The following is a 19,176-nucleotide window of genomic DNA, read 5'->3' on the forward strand; positions in this document are numbered from 1 at the left end:
AATCATCGACCCGGCCAATCGCTCGCCCGCATGATGCGTCACTCGCCCAGTAAATTTCCCACACGCCCTCGTTCCAAGACCGCATTTTCTACACGCCCTCGCTCCAAGGCCGCTAGGCTCCTCCAGAGAGAGAAGGAGAGCAATCAAACATGCATCGTGCTCCACACCAAGGAGAGAGAGGAAGAGCACTCAAGCATAAGCTGGCGTTCATGCTCCACGCACAGCAAGCCATGCCTGCAAGCTACTTTGAGAGGCTAGCCTTAGGCAGAGAAATCTGACAGCTTAAGGAGAGAGTGGCTTGTCTATTTCTAATATTTTTTTTTGCAAAATAGACACTATAATACTTTCGTATATATTTAAGAAATATTGTCTAATCCTAGACTAACTAGACTCAAAAGATTCATCTCGTAAATTACAGGTAAATTATACAATTAGTTATTTCTTTTTATTTATATTTAATACTCTATACATGTACCGTAAGATTCGATGTAATAAGGACTTTGAAAAAATTTTACAAATTTTTTGAACTAAAACAAGGTCATAGAGAAATATGAGATAGCTGCGAGGGCATGCTAGCCTATGGAGTGGGCGGCAAAGTCATGTAGGCTATGCATTGCCGGTCAGCATGTGCCTAGGCTAGGCCATCGCTAGGGACTAGGGAGTGAAGTGGATAGTGCATGTAGGGAGTGCATTGAAAATATGACTATAATGTAATCAAGCGTGCTCATTGTCCTGAGGCCTTGTTCAGTTGGTAAAAATTTTAGATTTTGAGTCTTTAGGTACTGATGTATTATATACATTTAAATTTCACATAATAATAGACAAAGTCGGAAAGAAATGAGAGACAAGTAGCTATGACTTACTCACGTGTTATTGATGTTTCAGTTTCGCAATTAAATTTAGAGTTATATTTTTGTTTTTGTCACACCCATATTTTAAGAACAAAATAGAATGCATAAAAGACTCATATGTGCCCCAGAAACAGTCGCACACATAAGTAGACAAATCTCAAATGTATCATTGTAGTGTTTATTACATAGCGGAACATAATAAATCACATAGTCTTATACAAATATGATAGCAAGAAATAAACAACGCTCTCGACGGAAGCTCCACACAGGGACAACATTGACTGGTTGACTTCAAACCTAATACTCATAGCGATAGTTCTCATTCCAATCATCATTATTAGCATAACCTGGGGTGTTGGGAAATTGCAAGAGTGAGCACATATCGTACTCATCAAGTATAACCAGGGGTTCATGAGGCTCAAAAAGCTGACACTGGTTTGACTGCATTTAGCTTTTATTTGTAGTTAGCATGTTTATATTTAGATAGCCAATATCAAGGTAGCATAGTAAATCCCTGGTTATGATCAATGTATACAAGAATTAAGAATAACACATATAAACAACATAATAAACCATCATTTATCATCATTAATCACGTTCATCAGTGTCCATCTATTCCGTCAGTTTTCCGGGCCGCCCGTATCCGTGGGCACGGCTAGTATACCAGATTTAACACTCTGCAGAGGTTGTACATCTTTACCCATGAGTCATGATTTACCCTTTCGTCCGAGGTAGCTAGTCTCTTAACCCCCTTACAAGGGAGGTCAGCAGGGATCACTATGAAGCCTTTCAAAAGTTCGTCTAACATGTTAGGGCCGCAAGGTTTCCTTCGCGAGTAGATACCCCCTTCCGAATGGCACAACGACGCGCAGCCTATACACATAGGGACAGGGGCTCGCACTATACCTGTGTCGCTTCAGCCCCTCTAGCGCCCTTTCGGGTAACCTCTAACAAGTTAGAAAAGGTCTTCATACTGAGCTAAAGCTAGAGCCATATAGCCCTCATGGTTGTACGAGTTGTCCCAGCTTTTGCCAAGGGATAAGTCCTTATGGAGGGTCAAGATCAATCTAGCAAAAGCCAGAGTTCTTTCCACCCTTTATGTCCAAGTTGCTAGAAAGCTTATTTTATTGTTTATTGTGTATCCAAATATTCATGTCACAAGATCATGGATTAAATAATTAAGCACCAGCAAGAACTATCCCAAATGCATATCCAAATAGGTAATAAGGAATTCAAGATAACAATCATCTATGATTTTGCTAAGGTCATCAAGGTGGACACATGCATATGATATATGTATTAAAAGTGTGTAGGTAACAAGGATGATCCCAAGTTATACTTGCCTTCATCAAAGCTCTCCTGAGCTTGCCGGTCTTCAAAAGATTGACCTTGATCACCAACGTACGGCTACCGTCTATTCCCAAACATCAATCAACAACACGCAATCCAATGTAGACAATCCTACACAAAGCAAACAAACTATAATTAGAACATTACACCAAACAGTGGTAAAACAAATATAAAAGTTTATCAAAATATTCTACGCAGCGCTACGATCACACAAACATAAAGTTCACGAAAATCGGAATTAAAACGTAGAAGATATGAATTTTCCAAGATTTCCTATAGATAAATAATTAATTAAATGCTACTGCAAGATTAAAAAGTTTCAAAATAGTGAACTAATATTTCCAACATGTAGAGCTCGTAAAAACGAATCTAAAGAAATTTGAATGGACTAAAACAGAGTTAAAACGATTATTTTATGAGCAAAATACTTTCAGTGGCAAAACTGTAAATAGCTGAAAACGTAAACTGACTCAAACCGACAGGAATACGCCTTCGGAATTGAAAAGCGTAAACCAGTGGGTACGCCTTGGACCGCAGGTTAAACTATGAAAGAATGCATGGACTCTTTAACAAAAAGGGGAACAAAACGGTATCTTGTGTTTTGAACCCTAGATCTCGATCAGACGGTTCTCAGGCCACCAGGGAGGGACCAGGCGGTCGGCCGGCCGGTTTCATGTTCCCGGCGCGGTGGTGCGCCATAGCAGCCGCCGCCAAGCTCGTCGGAGCTCGCGGCTTTGGCGATATAGACCACGGTTCGTCAAATTAAAAACATAGGAGCGAAGAGAAACTCCCCGCGAGCTCACCTAGACGCTCGGTTTGCGTTGGGAAGGAGGAGGGAGCGCTCGGCGCGGAGAAGAGCGAGAACGGCCACAATGAGATCCAAAAGCGCGCGGGCTTGGGCGGCTAGGGCTTGGTTTCGCGATTTAGATGCAAAGGGGAGTTCGCTGCGGTGTTAGGGAGTCTTATAGGACGCGATTGAGCAAGAAATCCCGGGTTCGAATTGGAAGGTGCGGCTCCCCAACCGAGTCCTTGCCGGTTATGGCTGAAGGTAGGGGACGAGTTGCGGATGACGTGTGGGCATTGGCCGTCAGCGGAAGGGAGAAGGAGGGAGGAGCGCCTGCGTGGCAGAGCTGGGCCGCAGGGCTGCTGGGCCTCGGGAGAGTTCTAGGCCGCGCGCAGGGGGAAAAGAGCAGGCCGGGGAGAGGGGCGCTGGGCCTCGGCCTGGTTCCCAGGAAGGAGGTTTCTTCTTTTCTTTTTATTCTTTTTCCAAAAGAGTTTTGAGCAAAATAGATAATATAAAATCAAAACAATCAGCACAAAAACACTATGCTCCAGCATGAATGCATAACCATGTTTCTAATCCTATGATGAATTTTAATCACCATAAAATTATTTATTTGCTAGATTCAAAATGCTCACCAAAAATACTTAAATAAATCAATTTAATTCCTATTAATTGAAATCAAAATTTTGGGTGTTACAGTTTTCTACCTTTCTTGAAGATTTATGTAATATGGTTGGTATCAACATTGTAAATAAAACACTTTGATATACATGTTATTGTGGTATTTAGTATTGCCGTTGCGGGCACTTATCTAGTATATCTAAAAGCTTATGCAACCAACCAAACAAGATGTAAGGAAAACCAGTATAAGTAAAGCCATGCAACCAAACAAACACACAATGTCTGCATAGAACAAGGCCAAGTCCAATCTAGTTCCAATCCTAGCCAGGGTACGATTTAACGAGGCAACCAAACACGCCCTTTGTTTATACTTAGGCTTCATCTAAAAAACCAAAAACTTTTCAAGATTCTCTGTCACATCAAATCTTGCGGCACATGCATGGAGCACTAAATATAGATAAAAATAAAAATCAATTTCACAGTTTACCTGTAAATCGCGAGATGAATCTTTTAAGCCTAGTTACTTTATAATTGGACAATGTTTGTTAAATAAAAACAAAATTGCTACAGTTTTGAAAACCAAAATAGTTTTCTGAACTAAACGAGGCCTTAAAGCCAGGTATTAGGGTCACTGCAAGAAGAAGCAGCGATGAGAAAAGACAGCCGAACACGTGTGGAGCAAAAAAAAAAAATGATGGACTAAAGCCTGCATTTGGTTCGCTATTTGAATGCTAAACACCCCCTTGGTAGTAGTACTAGTACCGATGTCAATCAAGGGCAGCAATTTGAATTTCAAAACCTTGCCGTTGGTGTGGACCAACCAACGGCCTAATGTCCTCCGTGGCGACATAAACAGACCTGGCCTTCTACCCCTCGCCGCTGCTGCCTGCCGGGTCGGGACCCAAACCTCCCGCTCCTCCGCTCCCCCCAAACCGTATCTCTAGCCCGAGGAGGGGGATTCATTCGGCCAGCGGACCTCCTCCACCGCCGACGAGATCCACGATGTCGACCATCGCCGCCTCCCGCCGCTCGTCCTCGTCCTCGTCCGCGGCCGCCAAGCGCCCCGCGATTTCGGAGGGCGCCGGGGGACCCAAGGTGGCCGCCGCGCAGGCCAAGAAGCGCGTGGCGCTCGGCAACATCACCAACGTTGCCGCGCGAGGAGGGAGGGCCGTCGTTGGCGGCGGCCTTGGGAATGCCGCGCCACCCACCACCAGCGCGGTATGTACGATACGACTACTCTACCCGTCAAGGATCGTTGCGGGATTGGGGAATTTCTTGCGGAACTCGTAGTGCTTTCCTCGGACCCAGGACCCCTCGATGGGCATGGACTAATGTTTCTATTTCTGATTTCTGAATGGTTCGCGAATCGGGCGTGCCTTTCTTGCCTTCAGAGATGGATCGATGGCACTTGCAGTCTATTGTTTGGGGATTTCTTGATTTAGAAATGCAGTCTTCGTTTTGCTAAGAGATCTTTGCAATATGCAAGGTTTGAGTTTTTGTGCCACTCTAGGAGATACGCTGCGATTTGGTTTCTTTAGCCATTCGCCACTGTTCGTTGCGTTCCCGTTCTTGAGAGGCTGTCACCTCTACAACATTCCCTGAATACGTTCTTATCCTGTTTGTATTGGGGGTTTAGTTTATGAGCGACGTCGCCTCTTCAACATTCCCTGAATCCTAGTACAAATTTTGTGATTTCCTACTGTTACTCACAGTCAGTATTGCAACTTTACTTGAGCCCTTGCTTTTTTTTTTGTCATCATAAAAAGCAGAGAAACCTGCAACGTTTCTTTCTCTCGCTGCGCTGCCCATGGACGTTCACAGGGGCGAATGCGTGCACTGTATGTACGAGTACAAATAATAGGATTTTTATGAGATGGACAGTAGCTTTCCACCGGGGCGCAGTTCCGGTTCGAATTTCGAAACGATTTGAACCCAAACCATCCGCGGCCGCGAGGCTGAGCTGATGGGCGGCCCCGCAGCTCCGGGATGAGACGGGGACGTGCGGCTTGGATCCCTCCGCGTTTCAAATGGGTGTTTCCCTCCCTTCACTGCCTGCAGACCAGGCGGCTGCACTTGAATTTGGCGTGAACAAAAAAGGCAAGGACACTCAGGCACGAGGATTTGGTCTTTCCAAAGCCGTTGCCGCGCCCTAGATGGCTAGATTGTTGCACTTGCACTGTCACAAACGAGTCCGGAGTCCCCACCACCACGTCCACGTGTGCATACTGTTTATTGGTTTAAATCTTGGATTCTGGTCATGGTCAAAAGCCAAAGGCTAGACCTTCCATGTCATTTTCGAAAGAAAGTTCCTTGGTTTTCGCAGTCGTGGCAATCTTTTGTTTTTGTTTGCTTTGCAGTCTTCTCTTGGAGTATTATATTATACTTCTGCAGTCCTGCTATTATTTTTGAGCTTATCCGTTTTGTTCAAATCTCATGCAGAAATTGAATCCAGCGGTACCCTTGAAGAAGCCATCTTTGGCAAGTGCTCGGAGTGTGAGCTCCATTCGGGGTCAAGCTGTCAAGTCGGCTTCCATCAAGCCAGCTCCACCAGTGTCACGCCATGGCAGTGCAATTCAAAAACATAATGTTCCTCCTCCTAAAGTGCCTACCATTGCCGATGTGCCAAGTCACGCTCCTGCCTTGGTACCCTGCACCGGCTTGGTGTCTCCTGGACGCTCAGGAGATTTTGTTTCGATTGATGATACGATGTCGACTTGCGACTCCATGAAGAGCCCGGACTTTGAGTACATAGACAATCAGGATTCCTCGATGCTGGCTTCATTGCAGCGACGGACAAATGAACATCTGCGAATAACAGAGGATAGAGATGTTGAAGGTCTGCTGAAATGCATATTAAGATTAGCATTTTTAAGTGTAATTTGTTATGCTTTTTTGTTGACCCAGTTGCGTATGGCCTGCTTTCTTTTGCAGAAAATAAGTGGAAGAAAAATGCCATTGCCCCAATGGAAATTGACCGCATTTGTGATGTTGACAACGAATATGAGGACCCACAGTTGTGTGCTACTCTGGCTTCTGACATTTACATGCACCTGCGGGAGGCTGAGGTGACACATTCTTTTCTGAACTCTGGTGCCGAAATGGTTTCACTTAAGCACTAAACATAAGGAATTTTTGGTTGACTGCCAAATAGCTACATTGATGCAGCTAAATAAGCTAGGCTGTAATATGATTACATTAAGTGTGTTAGGTCATATATAATTGCAGTTCACCAGTGTGGGTGCAATTTCTGATAATTTTTATGTGAAGTTTTATAATTAGCACATTAATTAAACTCGATTTGATTGAAGGAATGTCTATGTTTTGTTCCGAAGAAATTTGGGCTACACTTGATCTGTACATACGTTAAAGAGTCCTAGAAAACTTTGCTTCTTCCTTGATTGCCACTAATAGTGCTTTACTTTTTGGCAGACGAAGAAAAGACCATCAACTGATTTCATGGAAACAATTCAAAAAGACATCAACCCAAGCATGAGGGCAATTTTGATCGACTGGCTTGTGGAAGTATGCTTTTTCTGCTATAAATAAGAAAAGCCTAAAGAGCAATCTTGTCAACTTTCTGTTTTATTCATTATTTTTCCCTCATGCAGGTTTCTGAAGAATATCGTCTTGTTCCTGATACTTTGTACCTGACAGTTAACTACATTGACCGTTATCTTTCTGGTAACGAAATTAACCGCCAACGGTTGCAATTACTTGGTGTTGCTTGCATGCTTATAGCTGCGTAAGATTCTGCTTCTCATTCCATTTATTTTTCTTTGAGTTATTATCTTCAGTTATCATTACAACGTTGGCATACTGATTTTGACATGTTGGAAACTTCAAATTCAGAAAATATGAGGAGATATGTGCACCCCAAGTAGAAGAATTCTGCTACATAACAGACAATACATACTTCAGAGATGAGGTTTGTGATTTGTTTACGTCCTATCATTCTTAAAAAAAAAATACAGCAGACCATATCAAATGGTCCCTTGTTTGTCATTGTCACTAACTAACTTGTACGTTAACAGGTTCTAGATATGGAAACTTCTGTACTGAAATACTTGAAGTTTGAAATGACAGCACCTACAGCAAAGTGCTTTTTGAGGTGCTTTCCTGTTCTATTTCACTTTAGTAAAATTTATGATGATTATACTAATCTAACCTACCACTAACTCTTCAATTTTTCCTTACAATAGGAGGTTTGCTCGTGCTGCACAAGCGTGTGACGAGGTACTGCTATATAGTCAGCTTCTGGTTACTGGAAGGAATTCCTATTAAGTTACAAACATGACAACAATTCACTGACAATTTCTCATTGTACAGGATCCTGCTTTGCATCTCGAGTTCCTTGCCAATTACATCGCTGAGCTATCACTACTGGAGTACAATCTACTCTCTTACCCTCCATCACTAATAGCTGCATCGGCTATTTTCTTGGCGAGGTTTATACTACAGCCAACAAAGTATCCTTGGGTAGGTGGAATAATCATGTTGCTGTTCCATCTCTATAGCACTTGCCTAGTGAAATGTCTCGCGAGCTAACTTACACATCTCATTGTCAATTGGAAGCAGAATTCCACACTTGCTCATTATACACAGTACAAGCCGTCCGAGTTGAGTGACTGTGTAAAGGCATTGCATCGCCTGTGCAGTGTTGGTTCTGGGACCAACCTTCCAGCAATCAGAGAAAAGTACAGTCAACATAAGGTAATTGGACCTGGTCACAAATTTCTTCAGTTAACAGCCCTTTTGATAGTACTAATGGGATCCTCTCCCTTTCCTTCCTCAGTACAAATTTGTTGCAAAGAAGCAGTGTCCACCACAGATACCTACTGAATTCTTTCGGGATGCCACATGCTAGACTAGAATCCCAGAAGGCCAGAAGTAATTCCAGTTGCTTACTGGAATTTCCTTGATGTGGCTCAAATGCCCAGTGTAGCACAGCACAACTGTGCAGGTGATTAGTTGATGCAAGTGCTGATGACCCAGGTTATTTTAGGTGATTACAAGTGTGTAGATTCTAGATCAATGTTTGTGGTCATGTTAGGGCATTGGTGTGATTTTCCTTTCCTGCTTCCAATCTTTCTGTATCTAGACCAATGTTTCCAAGCGCTTTATAAATCGGAGTTGTGTATTAGAGCATAATATCTCGTACGTTAACTGAAGAAATTTGGGACCAGGTTGGTAGAGTTTGTATATATGAAGATGAGAGCCCAAATTCATAGTTGGCTGCAATGAGGTCTGAGCTGCCTCTTGACAGTAAGACCTAGAAAACAGATGAATCTTTCATCTTAAGCCTGCTGCTGCTTGTTCCTTTCTAACCTACTACTACTGTCTTTTAGTGTATTTTCTTTAAGCTGTTTAAGCTTGAAGTTTCAAGTTATTGTGATCAATCGTGCTTGTCTTGTTGAGTTATCCTAATCATGTCATCGGTAAACTTGTATCCGAGTTTAATATGATCAAAATTGTACATGAAGTTAAAATTATGTGAAATATCTTCTGTTTTCCTTCCAAGAAAAAAATATATATATGGTTTCAGGTCTTCAAAGATGGTTAAGTAGCACTTTCAGATATTTTGGGCGTACAATTGGGAACACACAAAGATCCTCTAATAGACGGGTAAGAATCCTAGGAATGAATCCTGACGTGTTATAGAAAAACTTGAAAAAAAAAACATGGCTGAGTATTACAGGAGCTGCATCATAACCTGCATCAAGGTTATGCTGTTGTATGAAGCACTTGTTTCTCCTGTAGTTATTCAATCATTTAACGCTCACTCATGTCTGGTTTTCCTTCTGCCTGAATCCCACATTGGTCCTGCTATCTGTAATGCCCCCCTTTGGAAACAGCCTTTCATCAGCTGAAGCTGGTTAATTCTCAACTCAGTTCCATGTCGAACTATTTTGTTTGTATAATTATGCATACTGTAATCATTTAATCCCTATTTTCATATATGTATAGATTGCCAGAATACTGATTTGTTCCTAAGGCCTTGTTTAGTTTGGGAAAAATTTTGGATTTCGCTACTGTAGCACTTTCGTTTGTTTGTGGCAAATATTATCCAATCATAGACTAACTAGGATCAAAAGATTCGTCTCGCGATTTACAAGTAAACTGCGTAATTAGTTTTTATTTTCGTCTATATTTAATGCTTCATGCATGTGCCGCAAGATTCGATGTGACGGGGAATCTTGAAAATTTTTGGGAACTAAACAAGGCCTAAATGATCACAGAGCCTACCTATTCACAGTATGCCTAAACATTTAAACTTTTGGGTTCCGTACAGTATATAGCTAATCAAAGTGCAAACAGTGATTCAAGCAATTGGTTCTTCAACAAAGCCTAAAGCCAATCACGATGGCATGATGGATGTGCAAGAGGAAAATTATCATGTTTTTATTGAAAACTCGGTATATTGAAATAACCTGAATATGAAAATACTTCGTGTTCTAGTGTTCAAACATTCATGTCAATGAGAATATTGTGCTAAGTGGTTGGGCCGTTGAACACAGTTTTTTTTTTCATTTTTTGAGGGGAGTTGAACACAGATAAAGTCGCTGTCCTATTTAACGATGGGCCCATTACGTCTCGTTATCTCGTGGGCTCATTACACGCAAATCCAAAATGCTTCTTACGTATGGGCCAGGAAAGCAGGTTCCTGCTTGGTTGCCCATGTAGTAGTAGATGGGCCGAGTATGTATATAGTATAGTTCTCTTAAAAATGTTCTCGGAAGCTAGATGATGCTCCTCGGAGAGGGACACGCCGCCCGGGCCGCCGGCCGTCATGGTGACACGATCTGCGAGAAACTGCCCTCGCCAACGATTATTTGACACATGTATAAAGCATTAAATATAAATATAAATAAAAATTATTTGTATAATTTATTTATAATTTACGAGATAAATCTTTTAAATTTAGTTAATTTTTGAATGGACAATAATTACGCAATACAAACGAAAGTATTACTGTAACAAAATCCAAAATTTTCCACCAACTAAACAAGGCCTATCACTATTTTTTTTTTGAAGAAAACTACTATATCACTATCAATAAGAGTATCAGTGTATGTGAAACACACCATATATACGCCAGATAGTCCAAGAGAGTGCGTCGATGTGCTCCACTTTTTCCAGCCAGTCACTAGTAAGTTGCTGACAAAATTAAATCACTCATGACCTATCTGATAGAAATTTAGACATTTTAATATTTGATTTAATTTAGAAAAATACACATAAAAAAGTAGTGGCATATATATGCACGTGTGCAATTTTATCGCTACTCAGATTAGAGATAAACATTGCAAATACTGTAGACATACTAAAAATAAAATACAACCGTTTAGAATTGTACCCAGAGGAAGGACCAGTGCTGAAGGCACCGACGGCTCCATTCGCACTAGTCGACATAGTGCGTTGCTTGAAGTAGCGGACCACAGTCAATGAAGGAAGATGTTCGCAGTGCAGTCCCACGAACGTTCACTAGGAAGAAGACGATGTAGTAGGAAGTAGCTGATCTCGCCGATCCGATGTAGCAGGAAGTAGCCGATCTCGCCGATCCGAGGTAGCGAGCAGTCGCGGAAGACGCTCTCCAAAAACTTGATTGCCCGCACACCCAAGCAGGTGTCTGGATGTAAGGCGTCGGGTTCCGGAGGCCTGCTCTCCCGATCTCTGTGCGCGCAGTGGTTCGGGACAGAGATGAACCTAAGCAACTTGACAGGAAAGAGATGAGAGGAGAGGACTGAGCAACTTGACAGGAAAGAGATGAGAGGAGAGGACTAATGTGTTGTGTCTCATAGAGGGAAAGAATGATATGGGAAAGGAATATATAGGCCAGAGAGAAAACGTTTGATTTAATTGTAATCAATCGCAGTTAATTGCCTTTAATCAGACAACGGTCAGATTCCGATTCTCCTCCCTTTCCTTATTCAGCAGGCAAAACGTACTCACGCGCGCGTCTCGTCTTGACACGCACGCATGCTCGCCTCACCTCGCCTCGCCACGGCTCGGCTCGGCTCGACAGTGGCGCGCGCACGCATGTGGCACCCTATTTTCCTACCTCAACTTCTCTATAGGAGCTATCAAAGACCGCCATTTAAGTTGAGTTAACACATGATCAACAATCAATCCGGTATTAAACTGTTTTCATTATAGCATTTATTATGGGCCCTTGAATTAATCATTAAATAGAATATGGGCTAAAAGGCCACATAATATTCAACAATACCCACCTACTTCTAGGGCACATAAGAAAAGCTCTCAAATTTCCATGTCGTTTTATATACCGGTTGTTTCGGTGGAGACTGTTAAGTTGAACTTCCACCTAGAATAAAGATTACACTTAGTCATAATTTGAACAATGGACTATGCCTTGAATTGCAAGTTTTGTGTGAAATAAGTTTCATCTAAACTCATAACTGATACCAGATTGCATGAACATCCCCTCTGGTTGAAGCATATAAGTCATACTTCGGGCCCATTCATGAGTATCTAGCGACCACCCAAATCTCATAGACTGTGACTAACAGTCAAACTCATATAGGTGTATTCCGTAAAAATGTTCTGTAGGACAATATCTATCGCTTCACAAGCCGCTTTGGAATACATTAAGGTATATAACCAGCCTTCCTTACAGACTTAGGAAAGAAGTACAATTGAGATGAGTTAAATAAAGGGTCTTTCCTCACAATCTACTTCTAGCTTGTTTCACCATTCTACTTCACGGGATCTCCGATCATATAGAACAGGTTGCTACCATGGTAGACCTTATGTGGGTCTCAAACCCATCTCACTCGATGCACTATCGATCACATTACGTGATAGTTCCTTTGTGAATTGATCTGCCAGATTCGTAGACGTATGGACATAGTCCAACGCTATAACTCCGAAGTTTCTCAGTTTTCTGACAGTCTTTAATCGCCGTTTGACATGCCTTGTGGACTTCATGTTGTCCTTAGAACTATTGACTTTTGTGATCACAGTTTGATTGTCACAGTTCATAGAAATAGCCGGCACAGGTTTATCAACCACCGGTAGATCCATTAGAAGTTTACGAAGCCACTCGGCCTTAGCGCCGGTGGTGTCTAATGCTGTGAGTTCTGCTTCCATAGTTGACTTCGTTAAGATAGTTTGCTTGCAAGACTTCCATGAAACAACGCCACCTCCAAGCAGAAACACATATCCACTTGTGGCCTTTAAAACATCAGCATCAGATATTCAATTGGCATCACAATAACCCTCTATTACCTTAGGGTATCTAGTATAGTGAATACCATAGCTCACAGTACCTTTCAAATAGCGCATTACTCTCTCAAGAGTTTGCCAGTGAATATCTCCCGGATTTGATACAAACCGGCTAAGTTTGCTAACTGCAAACGAGATATCAGGTCTCATGGCACTAGAAAGGTACATCAGTGAACCTATAATTTGAGAGAATCTTAATTGATCCCTTGCTATTCTTCGATTTTTCCTCAATAGCACACTAGGATCATAAGGCGTAGGAGCAGATTGACAGTCACTATAACCAAAGTGACTTAAAATCTTTTCCACATAGTGGGATTGCACAATTGTAACCCCACCATTGCCTTCTCTTAAAAGCTTAATGTTTAGAATAACATCAGCTTCTCTCAAATCTTTCATCTCAAAGTTTTTAGACAGAAAGTCTTTAACTTCCTTGATCGCATCAAGGCTTGTCCCAAAGATCAGTATGTCATCCACGTACAGACAAAGGATCACACCTCACCCCACCAAACCGATAGTACATACATTTATCAGCTTCATTAACAACAAAGCTGACAGAAGTTAAAGTTCTTTCAAACTTCTCATGCCATTGTTTTAGAGCTTTTTTTAGGCTATATAAGGATTTTAATAACTTACACACCTTGCCTTTTTGACCACTTGTTACAAATCCATCAGGCTGATCCATATAGATCTCTTCCTCTAACTCTCCATTTAGGAAAGCTATCTTTACATCCATCTAATGAATGAGAAGACCATGAGAGGCAGCCAAGGATAGTAACACTCGAATTATCGTCAAATGGGCAACCGGTGAGTAAGTATCAAAGAAATCTTCTCCTTCTCTTTGGGTATAACCCTTAACCACAAGCCTAGCCTTGTACCTCTCAATTGTACCATCAGGCCTAAGCTTTTTCTTGAACACCCATTTACAACCTATAGGTTTACACCCATAAGGCCATTCAACCTATTCCCAAGTTCCATTAGACATTATTGAATCCATCTCATTTCTTATTGCTTCCTTCCACAGGTCAGCATCAGGCGAGGAAAATGCCTCTTTAATGATAGTTGGGGTATCATCCACGAGGTACACAATATAGCCATCTCTAAAAGACTTCAGCTTCTTTTGTCTTTTGCTCTTTTTAGTGACTATATTTAGAGATGTCAACGGGGCCCCGTTCCCCGATTCCCCGCAGGGAATTCACCCATTAGGGGACGGGGATGGTATAGATTTTTCCCCCACGGGGAATTAAACGGGGAGAAAGTTGTCCCCGTCGGGGTTCACGGGGACGGGGATGGTATGGATGCCCCCGTCCCCGCTCCCCGTGGGGACCCGACTCTGAAGGCCCATATACTTGCAAGGTCCAATAATTGTGATATATAAGCAAAGATGAAACTCTAATCCTTTACTTTCTCAGTCTCAAATGTGAATCTTTATACAAGAGATTTATTTGCATACAATTAATATGAATTTGTGAATATGTGAATAGTTGACATCACATAAACTAATATGAACTAACACGGAAACGGGGAACCCCACGGGGATTATTCCCCGCACGGGGACGGGGATCGGGAGAAAATCTCCCCTGTGACATTTCGTGGGGACGGGGATGAGGCGAGTTTCTTTTCCATGGGGACGGGGATGGGGAAGCACTTCCTGACGGGGAATTCCCCGTTGACATCTCTAACTATATTATCATTCTACACGATAGTGAACATGAGGTTCTTCAGATTGTTCTATCAGAATAAATTGCTGATGGGAATTTATAGATTTATGATTAAAAATATTAGGAGTACTTTTCATAGGAAATTCACTTTCAAAGAATGTTACATCTCTAGATTCCATTATAGTACCAACATGCACATCTGATACTCCAGAATTTATAATTTAAAACCTATACCCTACGCTATGAGCAGCATAACCAAGGAAAATACAATCAACTGTCTTAGGTCCAAGTTTGTGTTTCTTGTTTATTGGCACATTCACTTTAGCCAAACAACCCCCAAATAGGAGATATTTATTCTCTTCTTTTCCCATTGCTCAAATGATGTGATTTCTTTATTCTTTGTAGGAACTCTATTCTATTCAGGACATGACATGCTGTCACTATCGCCTCACCCCACCATTCCTTAGATAGTCCCGATGTCTCTAACATGGTGTTAACCATCTCTGTTAGAGTACGGTTCTTTCTTTCGGCAATCCCATTAGACTGTGGTGAGTATAGTGGTTTCCTCTCATGAATAATTCTATGTTCTACGCAGAAATCAAAAAATCACTTTAAAAATATTCTCCACCATGATCGGACCTTAAGCATTTAATTTTCCTCTCAAGTTGATTTTCTACTTCAGCTTTATAGGTTTTAAAATAATGTAATGCTTCATCCTTTGATTTAAGCAAATACACATGACAAAATCTAGTACATTCGTCTATAAATATAATAAAGTATCGTCTGCCACCTTTAGTCAATTCACCATTCATCTCGCATAGATCGGAATGGATTAGTTCTAATGGTGCCAAGTTTCTGGCATCTGCAGCCTTGTGAGGCTTGCGAGGTTGCTTGGATTGCACGCATACATGGCACTTAGAACCTTTGACTAAATTAAATTTTGGAATTAAATTCATATTTGTCAGCCGCGTTAAACAACCAAAATTAACATGACAAAATCGCGAACGCCAAATATTTGACTCATTCAAAATTATAGTATGGTTCACAAATTTATTACACACATCAAGCATGGAGAAGCGAAACAAGCCTCCGCAGTCATAACCTTTACCAACAAAAGTTTCAAACTTAGAAAGTATAACTTTATTAGCTTCAAAGATAATTTTGTAGCCATCTCTGTAAAGTTGTGAGCCGCTAACTAGATTCTTTTTGATAGAGGGGACATGCTGCACGTTCTTCATCAGCACCATCTTTCCTAAAGTGAACTTTAAAATGACCGTACCAACACCAAGAACACGCGCATGAGAGCCGTTCCCCAACAGTAAGGCTCCAGTGTTGCCTTTCTGATAAGAAGAAAACAAAGAGATGTCAGCACATACATGTACATTAGCCCAAGTATCCATCAGACTGAAAAAACAGTGGGTAAATAATTACCATACCCAGATGTTCCTCCTTCAGCCTCGCTAACAACCATGTTCATTGACTTTTTCTCTTCTCGCTTGAATTTGCGGTCTAGGCAAAAACTTAATCAATGATCATCACTGCCACAAACAAAGCAGCCCCTTCTGGTTTTTTTTCTTAAAAGTTGTTGTTTGTTTTGGTTTCGGAATGCATATTGCTTTTTTCTTCTGCACCACAATGGCATAGAAGACTCACGCCTTTTCCATGTATGTCTTTTGCTCTCGTCTTCTTCTCAACATCAAGAGTTTCCATGAGTTCGGCAAGACCAAACTCTTTCCTTTGATGTTTTAGAGAAGTAGCCAAATCCTTCTAAGTAGGTGGCAGCTTAGCGATATACCGCCAGCCACAAACTTTTCAGGCAACCTACAAGGGAATTATTCGAGTTCCTTTGCTAGTGCCTGTATCTCATGTGTTTGTTCAATCACAGAATGGTTATCCACCATTTTTTAATCAAAATTATTGCTCTATGAGGTACAACTCACTACCAGCATCAGAAACCCCAAACTTGGCATCAAGCGCATCCCGTAATTCCTTAACAGTGGTGCAAATGATATAGTTGTCCACATACTTTTTATCGAGTCCATTTATCATGATGCCACTAAAGAGGTTATCAGCTGCCAGGAACTTTTGCTCCTCCTCAGGAGTAAATTGTTCCGGCTTCCCCTCTGCAGCGTAATAGCAACTCATAACAGTCAACCACAGTATCATTCTCGCGCGCCACCACTTATAGTTTGAACTAACGTTGGACAAAAAACTCGTAACTCGCTAGCTCGCTCGACTCGCTCGTTAATAGCTCGGCTCGAGCTCGACTCGTTTTATAATGAGGCAGCTCATTTTAGAATGAGCCAGCTTGTTTGGTAACGAGCCAGCTCGTGAGCCATAATGAGCCAGTGAATTATCATGTTAGCAACTAAAAATGGCTTGGCTATATATCTAAATATTTCTTAGTAGCTCGGCCTAGCCCATTCGTGAATCCCTAACTTTATCTGTCACTGAATGATGCTTAAACTGTATGAGTATAACTATCATATAGTTATGGTCATGATCGTAGTGGGCTAGCTGGAAAAACTTTAGTTTGTTTGTTGAATTGTTAAAGCTATAAGTACTTTATTTAGTTTATTTTAAGTGTACATATGATATATTTGTTGTTCAATTGCTTTTATAAATTTATAGTCTCTTTGTACTATATTTTTATGATTTGGCACGCAAGCCAAACGAGCTGCTCGAGCTCACTAACGAGCCGACCCGAGCCAACCTTCTAGCTCGTTTGTATAACGAGCCATAACGAGCTGAGCTATAACGAGCCGAGCCACTAACGAGCCGAGCTGGCTCGATATCCAGTCCTAGTTTGAACCATCAAAATTATCCGGTTTTAACGCATCAACAAAACCAAGAGAAAAATGCCTAATATTAGGTTTTTGGATCGTTAGAAATTTAGACATTTTAATGTTTGATTTAATCCAAAAAAATACACATAAGAAAGTGGTGGCATATATGTGCACGTGTGCAATTTTATCGCTACTCAGATTAGAGATAAACATTGCAAATACTGTAGACATACCGAAAATAAAATACAATCATTTAGAATTGTACCCAGAGGAGGGACCAGTGCCGAAGGCTCCATTCGCACTAGTCGACATAGTGCGTTGCTTGAAGTAGCAGACCACAGTCGATGCAGGAAGATGTTCGTAGTACAGTCTCGCGAACGTCCACCAGGAAGAAGACGATGTAGCAGGAAGTAGCCGATCTGATGTAGCAGGAAGTAGCCAATCTCGCCGATCCGAGGTAGCGAGCAGTCGCGGAAGACGCTCCCTAAAAACCTGATTGCCCGCACACCTGAGCAGGTGTCTCGATACAAGGCACCGGGTTCCGGAGGCCTGCTCTCCCGATCTCTATGCGCGCAGAGGTTCGGGACGAAGATGAACCAGAGCAACTCGACAGGGAAGAGATGAGAGGAGAGGACTGATGTGTTGTGTCTCGAAGAGGGAAAGAATGATACAGAAAAGGAATATATAGGGAGAGGAAACATCTAATTTAATTGCAATCAATCGCAGTTAATTGCCTTTGACCACACAACGGTCAGATCCTGATTATCCATGTATAGGCTAGAAAGAAAACGTCTTGCAATCAATCGCAGTTAATTGTCTTTAACGCTGATTCTCCTCCCCTTCCTTATTCACCAGGCAATTAGCCAGACAACGGTCAGATTATGATTCTCCTCCCTTTACTTATTCACCAGGCAATTAGCCAGACAACGGTCAGATCCTGATTCTCCTCCCTTTACTTATTCACCAGGCAAAACATACTCATGCGCGCATCACGGTCAGATCCTGATTCTCATCCCTTTCCTTATTCACCAGGCAATACTCATGCGCGCATCATGGTCAGATCCTGATTCTCCTCCCTTTCAGGCAAAACATACTCATGCGCGCATCACGTCTCGACACGCTCACTAACCTCGGTGGCAGCGGCGCGCGCTCGTGTGGCACCCTATTTCCCTTTCTCAACTTCTCTATAGGAGCTATCAAAGTCCGCCTATTTAAGTTGAGTTAACACATGGTCAACAATCAATCCGGTATTAAACCGTTTTTATTATAGCATTTATTATGGACTCTTGAATTAATCATTAAATAGAATATGGGCTAAAAAGCCCACATAATATTCAACACTATCATTTTTATTTTTATTTTGTTTTATCAGTGCAGTGGCGAAGTTTTTGAGCCTATAGATCGTAATGGACTTGTCTTTGAGTTCGCCATGCATGCATGTTGTGAGACTGAGACCCCATAATCAACTCAGGTCAGTGTCTAGATGATATTGTTGTGACTAGCACCATCGATTCATGCATAACTTGTTCTAAAAAATCTTTGATGCTTTAGAACTAGCTAGCTTAGGTACGTAGCCACTAGATAGATCATATAGGCGTAATAATGTATATAATTTGGTCTCGGAACTGAAGGAGGACCCACTTGCATGCACCGTTAGAATCTGATCCTCAAGGCACTGCGTACTAACGACAAGCGTTTGCGTTAACCATGCGCCTAATCGCCACTAGCTAGTATTTTTCTAAAGTGGATCGGCGCATTACCTAGCGTGAAGAACATTTGGGGCCATCCTACATTGATATAGACATACATATTAGGTAGAGGGCATACATGATTATTAGGTTTTTTTCTGTGTGCTTCCACTAGATCATGACAAAACTCCATCG

General features: G+C 41.7%; 1 protein-coding gene across 1 annotated transcript; it reads left to right on the forward strand.

Moving 5' to 3' along the window:
- On the forward strand, window positions 4,412-8,999 carry LOC8054654 (cyclin-A1-1). Its single transcript, XM_002455402.2, has 11 exons — window positions 4,412-4,824; window positions 6,046-6,442; window positions 6,538-6,671; window positions 7,036-7,128; window positions 7,215-7,348; window positions 7,456-7,531; window positions 7,638-7,714; window positions 7,806-7,839; window positions 7,933-8,082; window positions 8,182-8,316; window positions 8,399-8,999. Exons 1-11 carry the CDS (start codon window positions 4,609-4,611, stop codon window positions 8,468-8,470), a joined length of 1,518 nt encoding a protein of 505 aa, XP_002455447.1. The 5' UTR covers window positions 4,412-4,608; the 3' UTR covers window positions 8,471-8,999.

The sequence above is a fragment of the Sorghum bicolor genome, chromosome 3, assembly GCF_000003195.3.
Source record: "Sorghum bicolor cultivar BTx623 chromosome 3, Sorghum_bicolor_NCBIv3, whole genome shotgun sequence".
Classification (NCBI taxonomy): Eukaryota; Viridiplantae; Streptophyta; class Magnoliopsida; order Poales; family Poaceae; genus Sorghum; species Sorghum bicolor.

Excerpts from the sequence above, each read along its gene's own strand:
- LOC8054654 (XM_002455402.2), top strand. The coding sequence starts at position 4,609 with ATGTCGACCATCGCCGCCTCCCGCCGCTCGTCCTCGTCCTCGTCCGCG. Across the intron at positions 7,715-7,805 it reads ACAGCAAAGTGCTTTTTGAG|GAGGTTTGCTCGTGCTGCAC; the intron begins GTGCTTTCCTGT and ends TCCTTACAATAG. Across the intron at positions 8,083-8,181 it reads AGCCAACAAAGTATCCTTGG|AATTCCACACTTGCTCATTA; the intron begins GTAGGTGGAATA and ends AATTGGAAGCAG.